General features: G+C 36.9%; 1 protein-coding gene across 2 annotated transcripts; it reads right to left on the bottom strand.

Moving 5' to 3' along the window:
• Positions 1 to 202: 202 nt before the first annotated feature.
• Positions 203 to 23,371, bottom strand: LOC106874295 (presenilin-associated rhomboid-like protein, mitochondrial). Of its 2 annotated transcripts, XM_014921975.3 has the most exons (9): positions 23,291 to 23,371; positions 19,135 to 19,345; positions 17,490 to 17,630; positions 12,971 to 13,115; positions 9,082 to 9,231; positions 5,071 to 5,141; positions 2,790 to 2,900; positions 1,349 to 1,446; positions 203 to 444 (listed from the first exon to the last, which is right to left on the bottom strand). In XM_014921975.3, the coding sequence occupies exons 1-9, from the start codon at positions 23,323 to 23,325 to the stop codon at positions 357 to 359; spliced, it is 1,050 nt and encodes a 349-aa protein (XP_014777461.1). In that variant the 5' UTR covers positions 23,326 to 23,371; the 3' UTR covers positions 203 to 356. The 2 variants fall into 2 exon arrangements, with proteins under 2 accessions (XP_014777461.1, XP_089213553.1); XM_089357427.1 differs by lacking the exon at positions 9,082 to 9,231.
• Positions 23,372 to 23,385: the final 14 nt, after the last annotated feature.

The raw sequence follows: 23,385 nt of genomic DNA, 5'->3' as shown, positions 1-23,385 counted from the left end.
AGAGAAATTTATTAAAGACACTGGTACTAGTGCACACCTCACTTTGGGCATGTACTTTTGTCCTTATGGCCATCTCAGCAGTCACATCAAGGAACTGACAGGTGTTTACAAATTTATTAGGACAACAATATGTAAGGAAGGCATTTATATAAGCTTTTGATTCACATGATGAATGCTTTGAAGAGACTGACAAAAACCAATCTTAACTTTTTTAAAGGTAGAAATCTTGTGGAGAAATACTTTTATGTTTTATTGGAATAAATTATATATTAAAAAATTGTAATAGTGTAAGATTATCGTAATTCCAACAAAATGACAAATATATCACAATTTGAGTTTGTGTACATGTGTAATTTTCAAGGATCTCCTCTAATGTGGTGCCACCATTTCTGTACTGATTCACGCTGTTCCCAGATCAGTTTTTTACCATATGTCACATACCATCTGAAAATCAAAAATGGAAATACAAGTTTCAATTTACCACAGTATCAGAAGTTCAGAATTAGCCTATGTTACCCCACCACTGAAGCCAAAATCCTAGTTTTCCAGTAGAGAAGGATATAATCAACCTTACTGGAACTTATTTTCAGCCAACTTGGAAAGATGACAAGTGAAGCTGGCCTAGAAAAATCTGAATTGATATAAAAAAACAATGCAAGTTTGATTTCAGTGAAAGTTAAGAAATATTACATTTAGACTTTCATGACAATAAACTCTTTCATGGTTTCAGTACCTATTCTATTGATTGCTTTTTGCTGAACCACTAAGTTTCAAGAAAATAAACAAATCAACAATGTCAGACAGTGAAAGACAAACACAATGACTCACACAACATGCTTCTGCACAGTTCCATTTTACCAAATTCATAAGACATTGGTAGGCCTAGGACCACAGTAGAAGACACTTGCCCAAGGTGCTGCACAGTGGGACTGAACCCAAAATCATGTGCTTGTGAAGCAACCTTAACCACACAGCCATTTACACTATTTAAGTGCTTTGGCTTAATTTTGAAATTAGACCAGAATTTGTGGGAATTTTATAAGTAATTTTATCAACATATGCACCTAGATTAAAGTAGTGTTTATATACAGATGTAGAATGGTGCTAGCTGTAATATTCTATCTTAGAGAAACTTCTCTTTAGAGTTTTGGAGTGTTGAAAAACACAATTTGCTCAGAATGCCATTACACACCAGTGTTTTGGATTTAGCCTCTTCAGTGACAAACACCTTTGGTTGTTAAAATGGGTGGATTGCTGTCACAAAGTGAATTGGTATCAAAAGGGTTATGCTTTGAGATAGACAAAAATAGCAAATACTTCAGAAATGATGTTGGTAATGCTCACTTACAGTCCAAATAGCATGCCTCCAAGATGAGCTGCATGGTCGAAGAATTTCCAGCCAGCTAATACACCAATTGTGTCAAAGACAATGATTACTTTCATTACCTAAAAATAAAATGCATTTATATAATAGATAATCCATTTATTGATGACGTTTATTTTTATAGATTGAACTTTTACAGGCTCTCTCCCTCACCCCACACTCCTGTTCTCACTGTTCCACTCCTCATTTCTACTTATCTTGTGCCTTGATCCACCCAGACACCTCATCTCTATTGCGTCTCTTTCCAGCTCCACCAGTTATATAGAAACTTGTTCTGCTCTGGTCACGTCTTTCATACATTTATCCTTCATCCCTTAGCATAAAGCTTTCCCCTCAGGATTTGTAGTCTTTCAAACTGCATGGTGACCCCTCACAGGTACTGATGCCATGAAAAAACTCCCATAATATGTTGTAATGGGGTTGGTATCAAGAAGGACACCAGTCATAGAAATTATGTCAAAGCAGACACTTAAATACAATACAGTCCTTGGGCCCATCAGAACCTATTAAACTGTCTAATATATATTTTGTGATGTCCTTTTCTGAAGGCTATTAACAATCAAAGTGAAGTACTGCAACTACTGCTTAGCCATCACATGCAAGAGAGTATGATCTTGTAGCTTGTACCAAGCTTTCGCTATTTGTTTCAGGTGTCTAATTTCAAGCATACATAAACACCCTCTCAACTCTCCCACCCCTGACCCAGCAGATCACCCAGGATGAGACTGTTAGGGTCAAGGTCAGCTGTAGTACTAATTTTCACCTGAGTAAAGTGAAACAACATAAAATTATGTGCCCTGCTTATTAGATCAAACTTCCACCCACACATATACATACTTCCTTGCTGCAATTTTTTACTATTCTTAGGTACATAAAACTAAGTTCAATTCAGTAATAAACAGAAACACTAGTGTTCCAAAGATAAAACTTGATGTTTCTATCTCTGTTGATTTAGGTAATTTCATAAACACTTTCTCTTCATTTTGTAACTGAATAGTTTTCTTTTCTTTTCCAAAATCATAGCCCAAATCAATGAAATGGTTTTATACAAGACATGTAGATATAACAACATGGTTCTCTACCTTCTTTTACTTTCTCCTTAGTATCTTCATTAAAGAGGTATATGTAACTCGCACTACAATAGAGGTAACCCAACAAGGAAATCAAAAACTCCAAAATAAAACAAGAAAGAGAATGCTTAACCTTTTTCATACCAACCTGCCCGAGACTACATACCTATCAGCTTAAAAAAAAAATAAAGTAGACTCATTGGTTAATGTACTTTGGGGGAACACTCTGAAAGCCTTTGATTATAAGCTGGTTCTATCAGAGCTAACATGGGACTAAACAACAACAATGCTGGACACATCTACATAATGTTAATAAATTTCATAAGGATACTCACTGCACCAGCTGAAAAAGAATGAGGGATGATATCACCAATGAATGCTATTGATAATTGTGCATTAGGATAAGTAAGGCAGACAGCTCCAAGAACAGCCATCAGGGCACCAGACTAACAATAAATAAAAAAGAAGAAAGAATTACTAATATCATAGATCAATGTCTTTAAAAAAGTAACTGTAAAATATGAATGCAATAATGCTTTGGTTTGGTAAACAAATATACTATTACTAGCAAATGCAGAGCCAACTAATACTTTGTGAGTAGAATTGGTAAGCAGAAATTATGGAAACCTGTTTGTATGTGTATATGCACAGTCTTCCAACTCATTGGATCATTTCAAACTGTCCGACCCATGGAAGATGGATGTTAAATGATGAAGATGATGTATGTACAGATATATATACATAAAACTAGAGGTAGTCGATAGCTTCCGCTATCTGGGCGACCAAGTTAGTAGTGGGGGTGGGTGCGCTGAAAGTGTAGCTGCTAGAATAAGAATAGCCTGGGCAAAGTTTAGAGAGCTCTTACCCCTGCTGGCGACAAAGGGACTCTCACTCAGAGTAAAAGGCAGACTGTATGACGCATGCGTACGAACAGCCATGCTACATGGCAGTGAAACATGGGCTGTAACTGCTGAGGACATACGTAAGCTTGCAAGGAATGAAGCCAGTATGCTCCGTTGGATGTGTAATGTCAATGTGAATACCCGTCAGAGTGTAAGTATCTTGAGAGAAAAGCTGAACATTAGAAGCATCAGTTGTGGCGTGCAAGAGAGACGATTGCGCTGGTATGGACATGTGGTGAGAATGGATGAGGATAGCTGCGTGAAAAAGTGCCACACCCTAACAGTTGAGGGAACCCGTGGAAGAGGTAGGCCCAGGAAGACCTGGGCTGAGGTGGTGAGGCAAGACCTTCGTACATTGGGCCTCACCGAGGCGATGACTACTGACCGAGACCTTTGGAAATGTGCTGTGCGTGAGAAGACCCGGCAAGCCAAGTAAGATCGTTGCCAGTGCCCCTGGACTGGTTCTTGTGCGGGTGGCACATGAGATGCACGATTTTGAGCGTGGCCGTTGCCAGTACCGCCTGACTGGCTCCCGTAGGATTTTCGAGCGAGATCGTTGCCAGTGCCCCTGGACTGGCTTGTGCGGGTGGCACATAAAAGACACCATTTCAAGCGTGGCCGTTTTCGTGCGGGTGACACGTAAAAGCACCCACTACACTCTCTGAGTGGTTGGCGTTAGGAAGGGCATCCAGCTGTAGAAACTCTGCCAAATTAGACTGGAGCCTGGTGTTGCCATCCGGTTTCACCAGTCCTCAGTCAAATCGTCCAACCCATGCTAGCATGGAAAGCGGACGTTAAACGATGATGATGATGATGATGAAATAATATATATGAAACCATAGCTATCACTTGCAACCAAACATGACTTGGTAGCATATACCAGGTTTTCACTAGCTATTTTAGGTGCCTGTGTGGTGATGAGCAAACATAACACTCTTTCATCCCTCCCACCTCCTTGACTCAACAGAACACTGAGGATGTAACAGCAAGAGGGAGAGAGAGACTAGAGCATGCCATGCTCAAGGACACAACATGCCAACCTCCAGAAAGTGAATCCATGACCTTATGATTGATAGCCTAACCACTAGGCAATGTGCCTTCACATATATATATATATATATATATATATATATATCACCATCACCACCATCTGTTTTCCATGCTAGCATGGGTTGGATGGTTTGACAGGATCCTACAGATCACACAACAGTCAAGCTCCAATGACAGCATCAGTGTTTTCTATACCTGAATACTCTTCCTAACCCCAACTGTTTAACAGTGTGTACTGGGTGATTTGTTTTTCATGCCACCAACATTAGTAAGGTTGCCAAGTAACTGGCAAGACACGAAAAAGCCTCAGCTGAATGGAAGTGTATTTAAAAGAAGAGGAGGTGGCATTATGCCAAGTGTTGAAAGTATGATAGAGGAACAGGAATAAGTGTCTTGATGTAGATAAAGGTTGGTGGGATACCTTTGACAATATGTCTTCCGTCAAGGCTGAGCTGGAGGATCAACCAGGTATCAAAACAAAGTTACAGTGTGGGCTTGCTAAGATTTTACCTCTTTTCAATTATGTTTGCTGCACTCAATAATTAAATGACCAAATAATATAGTATTTAGAATAAATAGTAAATACAGAATTAAAAAGTTTAAGGGGAAAAAATAGAAAAGAATGAGTCAAAATTAGGGCCTTAGAACAAAAACTGAAACTTACAGCACCAACAGAAGGTGTAAATTGGCATCGGGTAATCTTGACACAGTAGCTGAGCAGAGAGGCAACCGTGGCTGGAAAATAAATATTATTATTAATACCACATTTTCTATGCTAGGTTTTTTTTTTAACAAAACAAAACAATAAACAACATTGTGACATAGATGAAATAATCTGAAGTAAAATTAGATGTATTTTCCATATAATGTGCCATAATTAGATGGCATATTATATGGAAAATACATCTAATTTTACTTCAGTTGATTTTGAGTGGGTGATGTTAATCAATTAGATCCACCTAATACTTGACTGGTACAATATTTCAATGACCCTCCCTACCAAAGGATAGAGAATAAAGTTGAGCTCAGAACATGAAGAATCAAAAGAAATACTGCACTAATGATTCTGTTAGCTTGCCACCTGTTTTCTTAAAAGATTTATTCAATATCAGTTTCTTCCTATACTTCAAAATACTTTTATTTTTTTAAGGGTAGAGATAAAGTTAATTAGCATATTATATTACTAGTTCTCACTTTGCAGACCTTGAAGTGACAGTGAAATCTGGTGCAAGTTTGTACTAGGAGTTACAATAAACTAGTTTTGGTTTATCTCCCTTAACCAGTTCAAATTAAATTCCACAACTATTCATCATCATCATTTAACGTCCACTTTCCATGCTGGCATGGGTTGGACAGTTTGACTGAAAACTAGTAAGCTGGGGAGTGGCACCAGGTTCCAATCTGATTTGGCATAGTTTCTACAGCTGGGTGCCCTTCCTAACTCCAACCACTGCAAGACTGTAGTGAATGCTTTTTATGTGCCATTGGCATGGGTGCCAGTTACATGATACTGGCATCAGCCATGACTACGATGTCACTCGGTTTGACAGGTCTACTCAAGCACAGCATATCGCCAAAGGTCTCAGTCACCTGTCACAGCCTCTGTTGAGGCCCAACATTCAAACAGTGGATTTTATGTGCCAGTTACATGGTACTGGTATTGGCCACAACTACAATTTCACTTGGATTGACAGGTTTCCTCAAGCACAGCATATTGCCCAACATTCAAAGGGTGCCTTTTTACATGCCAGTTACACGACTACAATCTCATTTGGCTTCACAGGTCTTCTCAAGCCAGTTACATAACTACAATCTCACTTGGCTTGATGGGTCTTCTCAAGCATGGCATATCACCAAAGGTCTCTGTCACTTGTCATTACTGCTGTGAGGCCCAACAATCGAAGATCATGCTTCACCACCAAGTCCTATGTCTTCCTAGGTCTACCTCTTCCACAGGTTCCCTCCACCATTAGAGTGTAGCATGTTTGGTGGTCTGTGGCCAGTCTCATTCATCACAGCTTTTGGGATCCAGGCGAAACCATTACGGCGGAGAAGTACTGTCAGCAAATGGATGAAATGCATAAGAAACTCCAACAACAGCCAGCATTGGTCAATAGAAAAGGACCAATTCTTCTCTACGACAATGCTTGATCACCCGTCACACAACTGACCCCGCAAAAATTGAATGAATTTGGCTACAAAACTCTGCCTCATCCACCATACTCACCAGACCTCTTGCCTACCGACTACCACTTTTTCAAGTATCTCGACAACTTCCAGCATGAGAAATGCTTCAAAAACCAAGATAGTGCCAAACACACCTTCAATGACTTCATTGCCACCAGAACACAGGATTTTTACGCTACTAGCATAAGTAAACTTGTCTCGCGTTGGCAAAAGTGTGTTGATTCTGATGGTGCTTATTTCAATTAATAAAGTTTTGTTTGAGCCGAGATATGTGCATCTGAATTTAAAGGTTAAAAACTGCAAGAACTTTCTTGACAACCTAATAATAATAATATGAGTGGTATAATGTGAGGATTAGTTGTGTGCTAGGTCGGACAGAGTTGCTTATCTGAACATTTTTCTTCGTAATGTCCACTGAGTGAGGCAAGTATCACAAATATGAGGTAGAGAAACTTAAGGGAGCTAATTTATATGGAACAGAAGTTATACCCTCATGGCAAGGCCAAGATGGCTGGACCATGGACAACCAAACACCATGGTTGCCCTATTCCCTAGATAAAGGCAATGTAAAATATCCACAAAGCAAAAGCTGCTAATTAACCTATAACATGGGAAAAGCAAGGATAGAGTCATAATATGTACAAGAGAAAACAGAATGGGTAACAAAACAAATGAAGAGACAGACAGACAAACAGATGAAGTTTTCAAGAATTAGAGCTACAGTAGAGGAAACAATAGAACATTTGGATAAAAACAGAGTGGGTAACAAAACAAATGAAGGGATGAAATTTTCAAGATTTAGAGCTACAATAAACAGAATTGAACATTTGGATTTCTTAACTTACATCTATTTTCTAAATTGGCTTCTGCAAAACTAATCTGTATTACAATATCTTTTCATGTGTCTTAATTATCTCATTTATAAAACCCAACATTCTCATCAATATCAGACTGTCTATTTCTACATAACGAAGCTTCAATAAACAAGTGTTAGCAAAAGAATATTAATACAAGTAGCTCAGAATAAAATTCTGAAAACTCCTACATAATAGGATGAACAGCTACAGTGGCAGCTCATAGATAAAATTAGTTGGGGTGCTGCTTCAGAAAAGTTTTAGCTGTTGTTTTGACATTGTATAAAAGGAAACAAACATATAAAAAGAATATTTATACATAAACTTGATCAGTTCATATTTTAGCCACTGCTGGATAGGGTGTTTAATTTGTTCACTGAACACTGCCACAAATTTCCTCCTTGTTTTTCAAAAATCCGGGTGGGGAATCTGCCCTATTTTTCAAATCCCAGCAACAACACTGAAGCTGGAAGCAGGATAATAATCTAATTCTACACTTCATCACATTCAAGAATATAAACATGTTTTTAAGCACAACACACGCAGAGTCAAAAAGAAACACTACTTTTCACCAGCACTGCGTGAATGATAGTACTGTCTCTCCCTAGCGTGAAGCTTCCTATCTCGGACATGTAAGCATGTGCACAACAAACACTTCATCACTAGAACTGTGAAGCGCACAGTTCTATACAAGAATTTTTGTATTTTTTTTTATAAACTAGGGAATGGCTACTGACATTAAGCGTAAGAATTATATAATGTACAAGTATAAAGAAAGAATTAAAGAAAAAAGGACTCATTATATTGAATGTTATCGATAATATCAAGTGGAAATAGGGGGTGATGCAGTTCTACAGTGCCTATATACGAGCTGCCACTGAACATCTACATAATAGGATGGTACAGGTTTAAAGACAAATAAGCCATGACAAGCTAACCTGCTCTCAATGTTCAAGAAAATCTTATATTTTCTTACAAGCCTTTTACCCAAGAAGCTCTGATAATTAAAGAGTCATTTCAGACTAGTAGTACTCAAGGAAAACCCACAGTTATTTTGAAAATCATAAGATATTGTCTATCACAATATTTTATAAGACATTTAAAATCATGTTACTGTACAGACATGTTATTTAAGATATATTGATGCATCATGACAAATGGATGTTCCCTTCAGTAAACACACTCATTCTCTTTGCCTCTTCTTTCAACTATACCACGACCCCCTGTGCTAAACACATTCTCTCTCTCTCTCTTTCTCTCTTCCTTCAACTATTTATCCTCATAACATAATAGCAATCACCTTTTCCTAGCTTTCACTGGTCACACTCCTCTCTCTCTCTCTTCACCTCTCCTTTCAACTAACCAACATTTGGCCTGAGCACATTAATATATAGATATTAGGTCCAGTGGCTAATGGCCATATGCTTTTCAGTTGACTATGCTGCCAAGTTTACTTCAATCTGACAACAAATCCCAATCATACTTCATAGTTGAGAGGGTAGCAGAATGAAGAGATCCTGTTGTGGAAGCATACAAAGGTCCAACTTAAAGCCCCACCTCTCCACAGAAGATTACTACAATTTCTGTTGTGAATATGCTACAAATATGAAATGAAAGAAAGGAGAAACACTTACCAGAACTCAGATAAAAGGCAAGGAATTGTTCTTTTCCAAATAAATTTAATGCTACATTTGAAAATGACCAGAGGACATACATATTAGTAAACAAATGCATAAAGTTGTATTGGCTAAATGCTGACAGAAGCATTGACCAGCATGGTGCCGCTAGAAAAAGAAAAAGGAGAAAATTGTATATGAAATACTTAATAAAAGGAAATTTAATATAATTAACAAAAATAATTGCTTAAGTACAGAATTTTCTAGCACTAGACCAAAACTAGAGAAAGATTTGATAAATATATCTTTATCATCATTTTAACATCCACTTTCCATCCTTGCATGGTCAGACGGATTAATTAAAGCAGATTTTCTGTCTGAATGCTCTTCTTGTTACCAATCCTTGCTTGGACATGTTTTCATAGAATATTGTAAAAACATTATTTGTATGACAATGACACTCATAGCTATCATATAATGTCAAGACAAGAAGACGCAAGCACACACACACTCACCCCCTTCCCTCCACACACACACACCCATACAGGGTGCGTAAGGTGCCTGAAGACATACCATTTTCTGGTCATTGCTGCATTTTTTGCTAACTCTGTATAATCGTTGTTTCAGAAAATAATGGCAGACCCTCAACTTACTCAAGAAATGAAGAGGCATGCTCTTAATGTGGTTATAAAGGCTGAGATTAGCAATTTGGAAATATCTTGATTTTTAAAAGTTACCAGATCTTTCATCTATAAAGTTTGTAAGGAGCTAGAGACTGAAGATGGAAACATATCAAAGCATAAAAAGCATTCTAAACACTTTGAAATCATCAGAACACCTGAATTTATCCAGCAAGTTCAACAGATCATTGATTACAATACCAGAAAGTCCATGAGGTCAATTGAAAAACTTCGACCAAGATCAAAAAGTTAACAGAAGAAATGACAGATGGTTATGTGCAGACCCTTTTGAAGTTCCAAGTGTTGTGCATACACAATTTCCTGCAACTGTCATGGTTTTAGGGGTTGTCAGCAATGAAGGACATGTGATGCCTCCTTACTTCTTTCCACAAGGCCTTAGAGTTAACTCTACCACCTACATTGAGGTTCAGGAAACAATTGTTAAACCCTGGATAGACAGTGTATGCAATGGAAGGCCATATGTGTTTTAGTAAGACTCTGTACTATCACACATGGTTCTAGTAACACAGGAATAGATAGCTGAAAATTTTCATGATTACATAAGCCTCCTGATTTCTCAGATCTCAATCCATTGGACTATTTACATGTGAAGTGTTGTTGAGAGAGAGGTCAATGAACACACCCATAACATCAAAGATTTTTTGAACCAGAACCATTTTATTCAAGCATGTAGATGATTTAGATCTCATAAAGAAGCAGTTGTTGAAGCTGAAGGTGGCTTTATTGAATAACATTAAGCCTAGTACTTATTCTATCGGTCGGCTTTTGCCAAACTGCTAAGTTACAGTGATGTAAACACACCAACATTGGTTTTCAAGCAATGGTGGGGGAACAAAGCAGACACATACACTCACAAACATAAACATTCATGTGTGTGATGGACTTCTTTCAGTTTCCGTCTACCAAATCTACTCAAGGCTTTGGTCAGCCTGAAGCTATAGTAGTAGACAGTTGCCCAAGGTGCCATGCAGTGGGACTGAACCCGGAACCATGTGGTTGGCAAGCAAGCTACTTACCACGCAGTCACCCCTGTGCCTGGCAAGCCAAGTGAGACCAAAATCCAAGGCCTCTGCCAGGGATGTAGCCAGCCCACTTATGCATACTCCGCTTGCAAAGACCTGTTGAGGCAAGTGAAATCGAAGTCGAACTAAATTCAACGACAGGCCCCCATGCCAACATCTCCTCCATTGGACACTAAACTCTGCTTGCGAAGACCTGTTGGGGCAAGCGAAATCGTGATGGCACCACTTTTCGAGCGTGATCGTTACCAGCGTCGCCTTCCTGGCACTTGTGCCGGTGGCATGTGAAAAGTCATTTGAGTGAGATCATTGCCAGTGCTGCTGGACTGGCTCCTGTGGAGGTGGCACGTAAAATACACCATTTTGAGCGTGGCCGTTGCCAGTACTGCCTGACTAGCCTTCGTGCCGGTGGCACGTAAAAGCACTCACTACACTCTCAGAGTGGTTGGCATTAGGAAGGGCATCCAGCTGTAGAAACTCTGCCAAATTAGATTGGAGCCTGGTGTAGCCATCTGGATCACCAGTTCTCAGTCAAATCATCCAACCCATGCTAGCATGGAAAGCAGACGTTAAACGATGATGATGATATGTATATATATATATATATATATATATATGTGTGTGTGTGTGTGTGTGTATATATATGTGTATGTGCATATATATGTTCGTGTCTCTTTGTCATGTCATCAGAGGATTGTTGTAAATAAGTGTTACCATCATACAAGCAGAGTCCCCTGTGTCCTGTCTTCTGTGAAAACATATCCAACCATGAGGAAATATTATGTTGCTTGAAAACAAGAAAAGCATCTGACTGTAGAAAATCTGCCTCAGTGAATTCCATCTGACTCATGCAAGCATAGAAAAGTTGATGATAAAATGATATTTCTTAAACTATATGTGGTAACGATAATTAAATCAAGAGCATTGTAAAAAATCTGTGTGATTTGCTGTGATAAAGTACTTCCACTCACACACCTCTTTCATCAACAATAACAATTTGTAGCTAAACATTTTCTCTTCTACATAGAACCATGGAAATAATCTTATTCTCAACTAACAGGATAACTCTGCAACCCATCTTTCCCTTATTTTAAGCCACATAATTTAAACAACTTTTATACCTAGCTGTATCAAATTACCACCATGCTCACATACCCTATTTCTTAGCTTTAGCCAGCCCTTCCCTGAGAACATGGGGACAACCTTTATCTCCACCAGCCTTAGGATTTCACTCTGAATACCCCTAGAAGCTAACCTTCCCTCTCCTCAAAAATATATCCATCTAACCCATGCAGCATGGTAAAAACAAAAATAAAAACAAATGAAATACAACTGGGAGACAAATGTTGCTGAAAGCTACAGACAGATTCTAGCATAACACAATGTCTCAGCCAAGCAGAAGTTAACAAGGTGGTGTAATGATACAGTACACAGAGCCATACAGGCTAAGAAACAGATCTAGACAGAACAAGAGCACTCAGAGAGTGAAAATCTCGGCCAAGGCAACACCAACATCCTCTCAACAATTGGCTGGAGATGATTTTTAAAATGTGAATGTCTGAAATAAACTCAAGTGCTCTCACAAACAAGAATACTAAAAATAAACCAGACCACTCTCAAAACTTCAGTAAAAAAAAAAAAAGGAAAAATAATCCAGAATCCTTTTCCAGTACCAGATCAATTCCAAAATCTAATCAGTTTGTGCCAGTCATGAGGCCAAACATCACTGAAAGTGTCATCTGAATTCATCCAGCAGTTCTTGAGATATCTTGTCTACAGACAAACAAACAAACACAACTGAAAACAATACCTCTGCCTTAGCGAAGGCAGAGGTAATAAAATAAAAGTGGAGAGCAAGGAAACATATAAGACAGTGTGCATATATATATATATATATATATATATATATATATATATATATATATATATATATACACACACACATAGACAAACAGCATCTTTCAGTTTCTGTCTACCAAATCCACTCACAAGGTTTTGATCAGCCTGGGGTGATAGTAGGAGACATTTGCCTGAGGTGCTATGCAGTTGGACTAAACCCAAAATCATGTGCTTGAAAAGCAAACTTCTTAACCATACAACCATGCTTGTACTTATCTCTTTCAAAAAATATCTAGGCATCTGAAGAATTTGAACAGAAAAACAGTAATAAATTTCTAACTCACACACCAGAGTTTGGATTACTGCAGAAGTATTTCATCAAGGTAGGTTGTGCAGATGGCAATCGCCATGCTAGAAACACAAGAACATTTGCTCCAATAATGCTAACTACATACTTCTGTCCATCACTGAGACTGTTCCACCACATATTTAGCTGAAAAGAAAGACAAAAGAATTAATTATTATTAGTGGCTAAATGCATCATCTTTATATTAATGCTTGATTTTCTATCCTAACATAGTTTGAATAAGTTTTAATACATTTTTCCATACTGTTTTGGTCTTATACTTTATGTTTATTCTGTCTACATTGTCTTCTTTTCTTTCTAGACCTTTGCAAACTGATAAGATTGATGTAACTGATAACCAACCAGAACACTGACAGCAAAAAAATGTGAACTAAGATCTGGTTTAAATACTTGCAACAAAGGAAATTCTGATAAAGTTACCCAAAGACCAACTTTTTCTCTTCGACTACTGCAGATGTTTCCACTTTCCATTACCAGGTAGTTAAAATAAGTGAAGGTAAATTGAAAAGCTTATTAAAAAGCACAAAGTCCAATTTATGACCTAATAAGGAGGCATCAAACCTTCAACTGCAACTCTTAGCCAAAGAAGATCTTAATTCAAGCTACATGGTGACCTCACTACTGCTGGTGCCACAAAAAAAGCACCCAGTGCACATTGTAAAATGGTTGGTATTAGGAAGAGCATCCAGCCTAGAAACCATGTCAAAGCAGACATTCAAGCACAATGTAGCATTTGGACCCATCAGTCAAACTGTCAGTGTGGAACATGAATGTTAAATGATAATGATGATGATGCACTGTCTAACTTTCCATACATATCTCATATAGCTAATATACTGTTGCTAAAAATTCACAAAACTTCTTCTTCCCTATTCCCTAGAATCCTCTACAGTACTAACTGTATTGTTGAAGGAGCAGAAATGATCAATAATATCCATCACGTCAGTTGAATAGACTTGGTCTTCAGCAAAACTGAAGTTCTAGTTCCCTGTCAGTTTATCAAGGAATCCTTTGCTTACACTTAGTACATGATACTGAGTTTTAAGCTACTCCCTAGCAACTGAGCAAGGCCACTTCTCACATGCTTCTAGATTGTCCCTTGCTACTACTGTTAACCATTAAAACTTTTGACTTTGGCCCACTTTTTCATGTTTCAATTTTTTTTACAGTTCTTCAACAAATTTTCTACTGAAAATCAGATTGTCAATATACAAAATATCATAGACTCCTGATGTTGGTGTAACTGCCTTAAAGAGTTTCCTGAAGGAAATGCTAGGGACAGTACTTATGTAGACACAGTAAATTCCACAAGCTTACTAATAATCTTCACTCCAGCTGCCTACAAAAATATTTCATACTAACACAGCTTGAGCCACTCTGTGGTTGTTCAATCTGCTAGTACTGGCCATGAAATCTTCCTCAATTAACATCTACCACTTTACAAATATGTAATCCCAAATACATTATATCTGAAATAAAGACAGTTTGTTAACAGCTAGAACACCTTTGGTCACAGTTCTGAGTTATCCTGAACCAAATAGATGTTTTAAAATTCACAATTCACATTCAGTGTAACAAATGATGTGTTACCAAGTCTGTTTGTTGTTAAATGAAAAAGAGCATAATGCATTATCTTAGATTTTCTGATATCAGAAATTACACAACCTTTGCAATTCATCTGTCTTTCCTTATAAAACAATATATTTTTTAAATGATTGTCCACATTTCAGAAAATATATAAATAAGGCCATCATTCAAAATTTTAAATTCAATAAGCATATAGATATGTGTAAAAAGAGATAGAGATATGAATGTCTTACTGAGGCTAAAAACAGCAGTAATACTGTCTTCTATAGGACCGTCACATTTAGTGAATAAATGGATAGGAATAAATAGATAGACAGACAAATGAATAAATGGATGAAAAAATTTAAAATTGGGGGAGGGGCTGAAATTTGAGCCCCTTATTAAACTTTATAACATTAATTATTAAACATTATTTGTTTCTCATAAAATGATGTATCTTTAATTAACATTCAATTATTATTTACAATTATTTAAGGCAAACACAAGTAAAGCGCAAATTCTTTTCACTTTAATGTTTTTGTCTATATTTAATTTCAATTTGCATATGTTCGTCAATTCACTGCAATCACTTTAAAGTAAACAAAATCAAACCTTTAAATGGGGGGGGGATTTAAAAAAAAAATTTCGTATATTCATAATTGCCAACATTTAAAACATAGGAATCACAAAAAAATTTTTTTTTTTAATGCATTTTTCAAGGAGAGGTGCAATTCTGCATTAGCCCAAGAATTTTCATAGTGGAAAGTGAGGGGAGGGGTCATTCAAATGAAATTTTAAAAATTTGACTTCAGAAAAGTTTGAATGCAAAAAAACCAAGGGATCATAAAATATCAGTGTAGCCTAATGTCAGCTACAGTGTAGCCCTTTGTTGCTTTGGTTGTATTTCCCAACCCTTAATAATGTATTATCATGTATGATTAGCAATGTCACATTGCTAGAGACTTGAGCTTGCTACATTCCTGGAATATCATCACTTATGGCAAATAGACTGACCCGACAGAGTGTAAGTATCTTGAGAGAAAAGCTGAACATAAGAAGCATCAGTTGTGGTGTGCAAGAGAGATGATTGTGCTGGTATGGACATGTGGTGAGAATGGATGGGGATAGCTGCGTGAAAAAGTGCCACATCCTAACAGTTGAGGGAACCCGTGGAAGAGGTGGGCCCAGGAAAACCTGGGCTGAGGTGGTGAGGCAAGACCTTCAAACATTGGGCCTCACCGAGGCGATGACTACTGACCGAGACCTTTGGAAATGTGCTGTGCGTGAGAAGACCCGGTAAGCCAAGTGAGACCAAGTGAGATCGTTGCCAGTGCCCCTGGCTCTTGTGCGGGTGGCATATAAGATGCACCATTTTGAGCGTGGCTGTTGTCAGTACCACGTGACTGGCCTTCGTAGGATTTTCGAGCGAGATCATTGCCAGTGCCCCTGGACTGGCTCTTGTGCGGGTGGCACATAAAAGACACCATTTGAGCGTGGCCGTTGCCAGTACCGCCTGACTGGCCTTCGTGCGGGTGACACGTAAAAGCACCCACTACACTCTTTGAGTGGTTGGCGTTAGGAAGGGCATCCAGCTGTAGAAACTCTGCCAAATTAGATTGGAGCCTGGTGTTGCCATCCAGTTTCATCAGTCCTCAGTCAAATCGTCCAACCCATGCTAGCATGGAAAGCGGACGTTAAACGATGATTATGATGATGATGATGACTGCCGTGTCTACATCTGATTAAATCTAATTTACCAAATAGAGCAGCTGAAGGTTTGGTGCTTTCTTATTATGTCATCACATATTAGACATTTGTGCTTAAGACCTTGAATTTACCTTCATTCATCTTAACTCAAATATGAATCACTTCCCTATGACACAAGTGATGTTGATTCTAAAATGAGAATCTGCTGACAATATATACAAATATCCAATCCTTGTTCACTATTCATTACAATAACCTATACCCCGATTTCTAACTGTCTGTCACCCTCCTCTTGTACGCTTATAAAATTCCCTGTACTCTCCCTTTCTTCTGATTCTCTGTATTCTCTCTTTTACTCGCCCTGTTGTATCTTGAGAATATGCTCTGATACCTCATGACTACTATCTCTATCTTCTTTGCAGCTACTCCCATCTACCCTTATATAATTATTATGGCAAGAATCATGACGCCTGCTGTGAGAATGGACTGGCCGAACTCGTATAAGTAGCAGCGTGTTTGACTGCGAGTGAAAGATGAGAAATCACAGGAAGTTGAAAGGTGTCGTTCGTGAGTTTGTGGAGTTACAGAAAATTGTTGAGAAGTAGTTATAGTTCGTTGAGAAGTTGTTTTGGATTGGTTACAGTTGTTGGCAGAGTATTTGGGAATACATCAAGTGGAGACAGTTGGTGTCTACCCCGTTCCATGGTACTATATATCACACTGTATTAGTGCATGACACTAAGGAGATATATACAGAAATAACATTATAAAAATAATGCAGGGTAGCCATGTATCCCCTCTATAGCAAGACACCAGTGCTTGTCTTCTATCATACCTAAGCCTTTCAATATCTGGCATACAGTTATCTCCTTTCCTTTGACTCTGCTGAAAGGGCTTTTCCTTTTCCTTTTGTCTTGCAAGTTACTTGGTGACTTTTCTTAGTACTAGTGTCATGAAAGGGCGCCCAGTACAAACTGTAAAATGGTTGGTGTGAGGAAGGGCATCCAACCATAGAAACTACATCAAAGCTGACATTAGAACTCAACATAATTCTGCGGCTGACTGGATCTTGTCAAACCACCCAGCCCAAGCCAGCAAGGAAAACAGACATTAAATGATGATGATGATGATACAAGCTTTCAGAACTATTTCATACAGGACAGAAAATGATTTTTAAAATAAAAATAAAAGAAAAAATGTCTTCTGAATGAAATCAATATAACTTACATGTGAACGAAAGCTGTGGGATTTGGGGTAGAATATATCTCTTCCTTCGTTTGAAATCCAGTTACTAATGATTTTTTTTGCCTTCAAACGTGTCAATTCATATTGCCATACCATACTGCCAGCAAAGCATGCTCCACTGAACTAAGAAAATAAAAAGAATGAAAATAATAATGATAATGATGATGACAAATCAAAATACTTCTGTTTAAATTTGGTTGCAAACATCTATGAAGCAGTTATAACTATTATATGGATTTTACCCTGGACATCATAACATGATTAAAACTGGCTGAAATTAACATTTCAGATGAAAATGAATGAGTTTATTTGTTTTTGTTGTTGTTTTCAACGTGATTTGGTGAGAGGAAAGCAGACAGTACCTATGGCTCCATGACTGGTGGGTGGGAGAACTTCATCCTCTGATCAAAGACAAGCAGCTTGTACTCTTCTAGAGATACTGAATTGTTCATAAACTGTTAAACTGGTAGATAATGCACAACATAAATCTAGGGATTTTTTTCATTTTGTGGATTATTGAAAGCTGAGAAAAATATTAAAACTAACTCTTTGTAAGAATAAGTTTAAATGAACAGATAAGAGGTTGTACATATTTAAGAAAAAGAGATATTACAGCAATCAGTATTGTAAGAATTGGAAAAAAGTGTTAAACTAATCAATAAACAGAAATGCTAACGATTCATTTGATGCAGTTATAAAAGAGACAATTTACTCTAAAGCTTGGACCTTTTGATGCTAGAACTCAAGCAAGATCATCTCCTTAGTCATTGCTCTAATTGAGCAGATAAATCTATGATGAAAGGTGTTCTAAATAAGACATCCATTTAACACTATATTATCTAATATGCCTGACCTTCTTAGTAATAAATCAAATGATTTACACACCCTATTGCATAATATAGTTATCAAGGTTAATGTGAGGAGAAATGATCCCAAAGGAGGAAAGTAACTAGATACCTATTATTATAATGATAATTATAAAAACAGCTAATATAAAGTTACATCAAGTAACTAATTATCTACTATATCAAGAGGCATTGAAAGTAGAACTAAAATTTGGATGAGAAATTTCAAGTTGAGTAAAATGCCAACTGAAGAAATTGCTGAGGCATTTGATGCTTCTTGGTAAACAAATAGTTGAGAGTTATTGGTGAAGAAGCAGCCAAGACAAAATAATTATTTTAACTTCTGAAGACAAGGGAAGTAAATAGTTGCTATAGAAAAGAAAACACTAATCTGACCTGGTTTGTTCGCTAAGGGGTGTCAACCTGGACTAGGCAAGATGTTGGATTTCAAAGCAGGAGAAGTAGATTCAATCCCAGTTATCAGCTGAGTTGTCACTTCACTCATCAGTTCGATTTCTGCCAGAAAAAGAGAAAGTTAATCTGACCAACATAATTCATTTCGAAGTTGCCAGTTGAACAAAAAGTATAGCTATGTAGTATTATATAGTTGTTCTATTTAATACTACATAGCTATACTATCTCGCTTTTCTTTAAAAAAAATTACTCAGAAACTATTAACATTTGCTCTATATATGCAAATGTTAGATTTATTGGTGTTAATGTGTGGTTTTACAAAATGTTGAACTAATTACAAATGAATAAAAATAAAGCTCATAACCCACCATAATAGTAAAACCTAATGGTTTTAAAAGGTCTCGGTAGGTAGGATATCCATTTTTTATTTCAATTAAATCATCTCGGCGTCTGCTTCTTTGGTGAAATTTTCGCAAAGGAGTCCGCCATTGAGATTTTCTGGGTAAATGTGTAAGCGTAGTTCTGTAAACAGGAGCACTGTGCCAAACTTGTTGAAAGCAACTTACTCTCAACAGATTGCTAGAAAAAGAAGTTAAAATTTTTACAACAAAGACAAAGAATCAGAACAGAGGAAAAGCTGAAAATAAAGATAAATTAAGAATAATTTCATACTAGCAGTATACGTGGAAATTCCATAGTCCATTTTGTGGTGCAGTGTCAGCCATCAACATCTCCCCTTCAGTAATAATATCCTATCATTTCCTTCATAAACTTTTGATTAATTTCTGAGAAATTTTATTCATTATTTTCAATCATATTTTCTTTTGTAGTCTGTTTTCTCATTGTGACTTGTGCAAAATAATCTTACTTATCATCATTATTCATATTCTACTTTCTTTCTTGGTTAACAGTTTTCATTCTTTGCTTTTAGTTTTAACTTTGTCATTCATTATACAACATTTTTTAGCTCGATTTCTTGCATCCTGAGTTAAAGTTTTTCATCATCCCTGATTTTCCTCTCTTTATTCCTAATTCTTATTTTTTTCTCTTTACCTTTCCCCCTCTTCCCCGTATCTAATCTGTTTTTCTTGGTTCAATTCTTGCTGTCATCCTCTATGATCATTGTCCACTGTAACACACCAAACTCCATTTCAATAAAGAAGCATTTGACACTGTATAGTTGGTAGCACCCTTATCCAGGATTTAGCATTACACAGATTTTATGAAGAAAGTTAGGAACAGTTATTAATATAATAGATAGCTGGAAAAATACATACACTCACCCACATGATCACTAATGACATGTGCACATACTCACCACTCTCACACACACAAACAGCTAATGTGTGTGTGTACTTGCAAATAGCATTCATTTGAATCTCTCTCTCTCTCTCTTACCATCCCCTTTCCACAGCACAACATATTTTACACCACAAAAATCTGTCATTAGCACTTTAATAGAATAGAATGTTATTTTATTTCAAACTTTTGTGAAGGCTTTCATCCAGAAAGCTTTAGTTGCAGCAGGCCTGGTTGTTTGGTCAAAAAGTTTATTTTCATGTATGATGCTAATGTGGTAGGTTAAAATTATAAATTTACAAAGAGATTGTTCCTCTTCTTGAATAGTTAAATTTAATCCATCACCTAGCCCTTGGGAGCCTATAGCAGAGTTCACTGTTTTGCAAACATCTAGGCCAATCTTTGGTCTGAAGATAACTTTACTACTCCTTCCCATCAGTTTCAGGAGCTTGAAAAAGATTGTGGATACTGTTCATCATCCTCTAATTAAGCCTTTAAAAAAATTGATTAATTGAATTAATGCATGAAACTAGTTTTCGTAATAAATTAAGTAGATACAATAAGAGTATCATTTTTAGTATGCTTATGTATTCATGACATTGTGATTCTAACCTAGTAGAAACAGGTTTCAAAACCCAATAGAGATACATGTAAGATGTAACACATGGAGATCATCATCATTATCATCATTTAATGTCAATTTTCCATGCTGGCATGGGTTAGACAGGATCCAGCAAGCCACAGGGCTGTACTGAGTTCTAGTGTCAGCTTTGACATGGTTTCTACACTGGATGCCCTTCCTAACACCAATTTTTTTCCTAACAAGTTAATAATTTCTGGATATACTGAAAAGAATCAACAAAAGATAGTCTATAATTAATACAGATTTTATTCAATCGTAGTGGAAAAGCCCATTAAAGTTTGTATTGTGGATGACAGTTTGCACAGAAATCTCTTGTTCAGTTCAGAATAAAGTAAAAGTCGCTGAAGGAATTGTCTAATAGACACAGAAAAAACTAGTTGTTGTTTTACAGAACCAGACATTCTTCTGGTTTTATGTTCTGAGTTCAAATACCACCAGGGTCGACTTTAGCTTTTTTCATCCTTTCAGGGTCATTAAAACACAGGGTTCAATATAATTGGCTTACTCTTCCCCTAAAATTGCTGGCCTTGGGCCAAAAGTTGAAACCATATACCTGTATTAAAGCCAAACTAGGTCACTAAAATTAGAATTGAATGAGTTTATCAAGATTCACCTCTCTGCAGCCTAAGATGATGGTGAATTTTGCAGGCTAAACAGATTTTAAGTGCAGAATCTGAGAACAATGAAAACAAACATGAAGACTGAGGTTTTGATCCTTAATTATGAATCCATTGTATATCTATCTACAAGTGTGTAATGTTTTCAAAGGAAATTCATGTGATAAGAGGACAAGATTTTTTTGAAATAGTTGAAATCAACTTAAAGATAGTAGGCCAGACTTTACTGTCATCATCATCATTATTATCATTTTAACTTCCACTTTTCCATGCTTGCATGGATGAAATTTGTTGAGGCATATTTTCAACAGCTGGATGCCTTTCCTGTCACCAATCCTCATCTTTTTCCAAGCAAGATAATATGGCCAAACATATTTTCAAAGATTGGAAACAAACAGCCCCATTTGTATGATGATGGTACTTTTTTTTTTACATCTGTTGTTATGATGTGAAATCAAGGAGACACAAACATGCATATATAAATATACATACATACATATATATATATATATATATATATATATATATATATATATATATATATACACACACACACATGCATACATACATTAGACTTCTTTCAGCTCCCATCTACTACATTCACTTATAAGGAAGGCTGACATGTAAAAGGAACCCACTACACTCTTGGAATGGTTGGCGTTAAGGAAGGGCATCTAGCTGTAGAAACCAAGCCAAAATCAGACTGGGGCCTTGTGCAGCTCTCTGGCTTACCAGTTACAGTCAAACCATCTAACCCATGCCAGCATGGAAAACAGATGCTAAATGATGGTGATGATGAAGGCTTTGGTCAGCCCAGGACTATAGTAAAAGACACTTGCCCAAGTTATCACACAGTGAAACTAGACTCAAAGCTATAGGGTTGGGAAGCAAACTTCTCGTCCAAACAGCAAAAAATTTGACAGTCCAATTCATTTCAATAAAACACACACTACGATCAGCGAGTAAAAAGTGAGGAAATGTTAGATTTATTTTGAATGGAGTTTCGCCCTGGACATCTGTGAAAATTCTTCAACAATCCACGGCGTACACACCAAGCAACACAAGTTGCTGAATCTGACAAAGATCGAACCAGTGTCATAACTGTATGCCTTTCATTATCTGCTGATCTGTAGGTATTTCGTTGGGTTTCACGACGAAAAGAGGAGCAGCAAGGTGTCCGCGAGACATGCAAATCGACTTGAAATGAAATTACTCAAGAAAGTAGGCTTTAGAAACATAGATTATTTGTTTTCAGACCTCAAAAATAACCTGAAGAGCCGTCAAGATGGAGCGGTTTAGCTTATTTATATGAAAACTGATAAGAATATTGGTGACTATGGATGTTTTTAGTTGTTTACATTAACTGTGCAACATTTGAAAGTGTATGCAATAAAAGGGAATAAGGTAAAACTATGGAACACTAATACAAAAGACAAATATAAACAAAATGAAACGTTAAATGTCATTGATTACATAAACAAAACTATTTGCAGATATCACTGACAGTGGATGGTGGCTATAGATTATTTTCATACATCAGAAAATAATGTGTGTGTACACATACATATATATGTATACTGAGATTTCAACAGGATTAGGGGAGGTGATGACATTCATACCTTCCCAAGGGCGCTTAGGTTAAGTAAAACGGGTTTAGAAGGAAACCAGACCGAACTGTAGCCTTAGATTCTTGAAACTTCTAATGGATCAAGGCGCTGCTATTAAATACAATTAATTTTAAACACAGGGTATAAAACTAAACAATAAAGCAATCGAGACAATAATAAAAGGGTTGTGCTTTAAATATTTAGGATACGACATGTACATACATGTCTAGAATTCGTCCTACATTTCGACATCTTGAAATCAATTGGTATTATTATAACTAATTAACAATCGATTTGATTCAAAGTTGAAAATGATTAAACCTAAAACCAAATAATAAAGAAAGTGGCAAATACATACAGCGAACATAAACTCCCCAACCTGGAAGCTGCCATTATAGCGAGTATAGTTGAAAATTGGATTTACAAAAGTGAAAAGAACCCGTGCTTATTAAT

Source organism: Octopus bimaculoides, chromosome 9, assembly GCF_046866305.1.
Source record: "Octopus bimaculoides isolate indiv1 chromosome 9, ASM4686630v1, whole genome shotgun sequence".
NCBI classification, from domain to species: domain Eukaryota; kingdom Metazoa; phylum Mollusca; class Cephalopoda; order Octopoda; family Octopodidae; genus Octopus; species Octopus bimaculoides.
The sequence above is the reverse complement of the archived record's forward strand: the minus strand, read 5'-3'. Positions and strand labels throughout refer to the sequence as shown.